At 35.5% G+C, this 1,912-nt stretch overlaps 2 protein-coding genes across 5 annotated transcripts in view; both read right to left on the reverse strand.

The window, feature by feature from the left end:
- Positions 1–1,912, reverse strand: part of LOC100637325 (major vault protein-like) — a 47,110-nt gene that overhangs the window by 38,264 nt on the left and 6,934 nt on the right. The gene's annotated exons all lie outside the window — the stretch shown is intronic.
- Positions 31–1,912, reverse strand: part of LOC109580541 (major vault protein-like) — a 4,951-nt gene continuing 3,069 nt past the window's right edge. Inside the window, exons 3-6 of the mRNA XM_019993838.1 lie at positions 1,519–1,660; positions 1,199–1,300; positions 737–830; positions 31–280 (exon numbers count right to left, since the gene is read on the reverse strand). Of these exons, the coding sequence (XP_019849397.1) occupies positions 196–280; positions 737–830; positions 1,199–1,300; positions 1,519–1,660 (423 nt within the window). The 3' untranslated portion in view covers positions 31–195. The remainder of the gene's footprint in view (positions 281–736; positions 831–1,198; positions 1,301–1,518; positions 1,661–1,912) is intronic.

Consider the following 1,912-nt stretch of genomic DNA (forward strand, 5'->3'; position numbering starts at 1 on the left):
CACACCACCAGTGTTAGTACTAATATAGCACTGTACTGTACTGTACTGTATTGGACACACCACCAGTGTTAGTACTAATATAGCACTGTACTGTACTGTACTGTATTGGACACACCACCAGTGTTAGTATTAATATAGCACTGTACTGTACTGTACTGTATTGGACACACCAACAGTGTTAGTATTAATATAGCACTATACTGTACTGTATTGGTTTACCTGTCCAGACTGAACATTTCTAACATAAATCCCTTCATTCTCATTCAATGGAGTAGCCTTCCTACAGTAGAGAGATAGAAACTATATTTTGAAGCTGCTTCATCATACTATGTCAGCCTGTCATAGTGGGTGTTAAGGGCAATAAGGCTATACATTAAGACAGAAAGTGCTGTATAACCCGATGGCCACCGTTTGTGTAAGGTAAGGATAGAAATACATGTAATTCTATCTTATTGCCCTTTAGGCTTGAACACAACTGTTACATAGGCAGGGGGTGGGCCTACTATTAAATTGTCTCCCCAAATACTTGATAGCCCTTCCTAGAGTGTAATCAATGTCATTTGTTTTTTAATGTGACCCCACTCTAAGCTATGGTCTAAACAATTATGTAATCTCAAAAGTTGACAAGCTTCACAATCCATACAACCACTTACACCACTGCATGATATTAAATTCTGACATTATTATTGATGTAATGATGTTCATACTTTCATGAAAATTACTGACAAATACTAACCTCCTCTGTATATTCCCAATCTCAGTTCTAGGTATATAGTCAGTTGGTCCATGAATCATCCACCTATCACCAGGGGTACGATGGACTTTACTACCTACGTATAATAGTGCAATGTACATATCAACATTAGTTTCTATTTTCTCTCATACAATGGAAATTCAATGATGACATGCAAGAAATTCATTGTATTTCATTTAAAATGCAAGAATGCAATATCAATAATCACCTGCTAGTGACAGACTGATAGTACATGCATCTGTGCTTTTTTTATGACCATATGACAAATAAATCCATTAAATTCATAAATTCCATAAATTCCATTAATGGAACTATGCATGTGCAGTGTAAGAGATATCAATTCTGACAACAAACACTAATTGTGTGTGCTCATGCACTTATCCCTCACTGTATGTTTGGCTGATGCCAGAACAAACACAGTATAGTAAATAGGCCATTACTTACCATCTTCAGTAATATCGTCAAACTCCTCTTGAGCAGTGACAAGAAGAGCCTCATCAGATTCTAATATAATAGCATCTTGTATCCCTCTCTCAAACTTCTCACCTGCAAAAATAAAAAAACAAATAAATAATACAAACAAATAAAAGGCACACACACACACACAAAACAACACAAAATACACACAATAGCTAACATGCACATCCCCAAACAAAGGGCATGCATATATATAACATATCAAATCACTTTCTACATTCATTGTACATGACAATTGCAAAATCATCATAATAAAATTAATACTTAATTAATATTAAATCAGTTACCAGGATGAAGGAAGAATGTCTTGGGTCCTTTCCTCAGTTCCCTACAGCCAAGGCGTGGTCTACCATCATCACCAAGAGGATTAACAACCACACAATACTGATGGTGGGATAAAACAGTCAACTGGACCTCATTGACAACCTCCTGTAGGATATAAAAGAAAAAGGGAGAAGGAGTATTCGATTAATACATTGTGTACATGTTAGTCTGGCAAGGCTATAAAAATTAGAGCTGAGCGGTATTAAAAAATATCTGTCGGTACGATCTATAGCCAAATATTTCTCGGTTTAACTAAATATCTTTTAAAAATAGGAAGAGAAAGAGAGCTGACAATACAAAACATACAAAAATAGAGGAATGAATGACCGATATGAGAGTTGGAATACAATACATTTG

This window comes from Amphimedon queenslandica, unplaced genomic scaffold (assembly GCF_000090795.2).
Source record: "Amphimedon queenslandica unplaced genomic scaffold, v1.1 AMPQUscaffold_13487, whole genome shotgun sequence".
Classification (NCBI taxonomy): Eukaryota; Metazoa; Porifera; class Demospongiae; order Haplosclerida; family Niphatidae; genus Amphimedon; species Amphimedon queenslandica.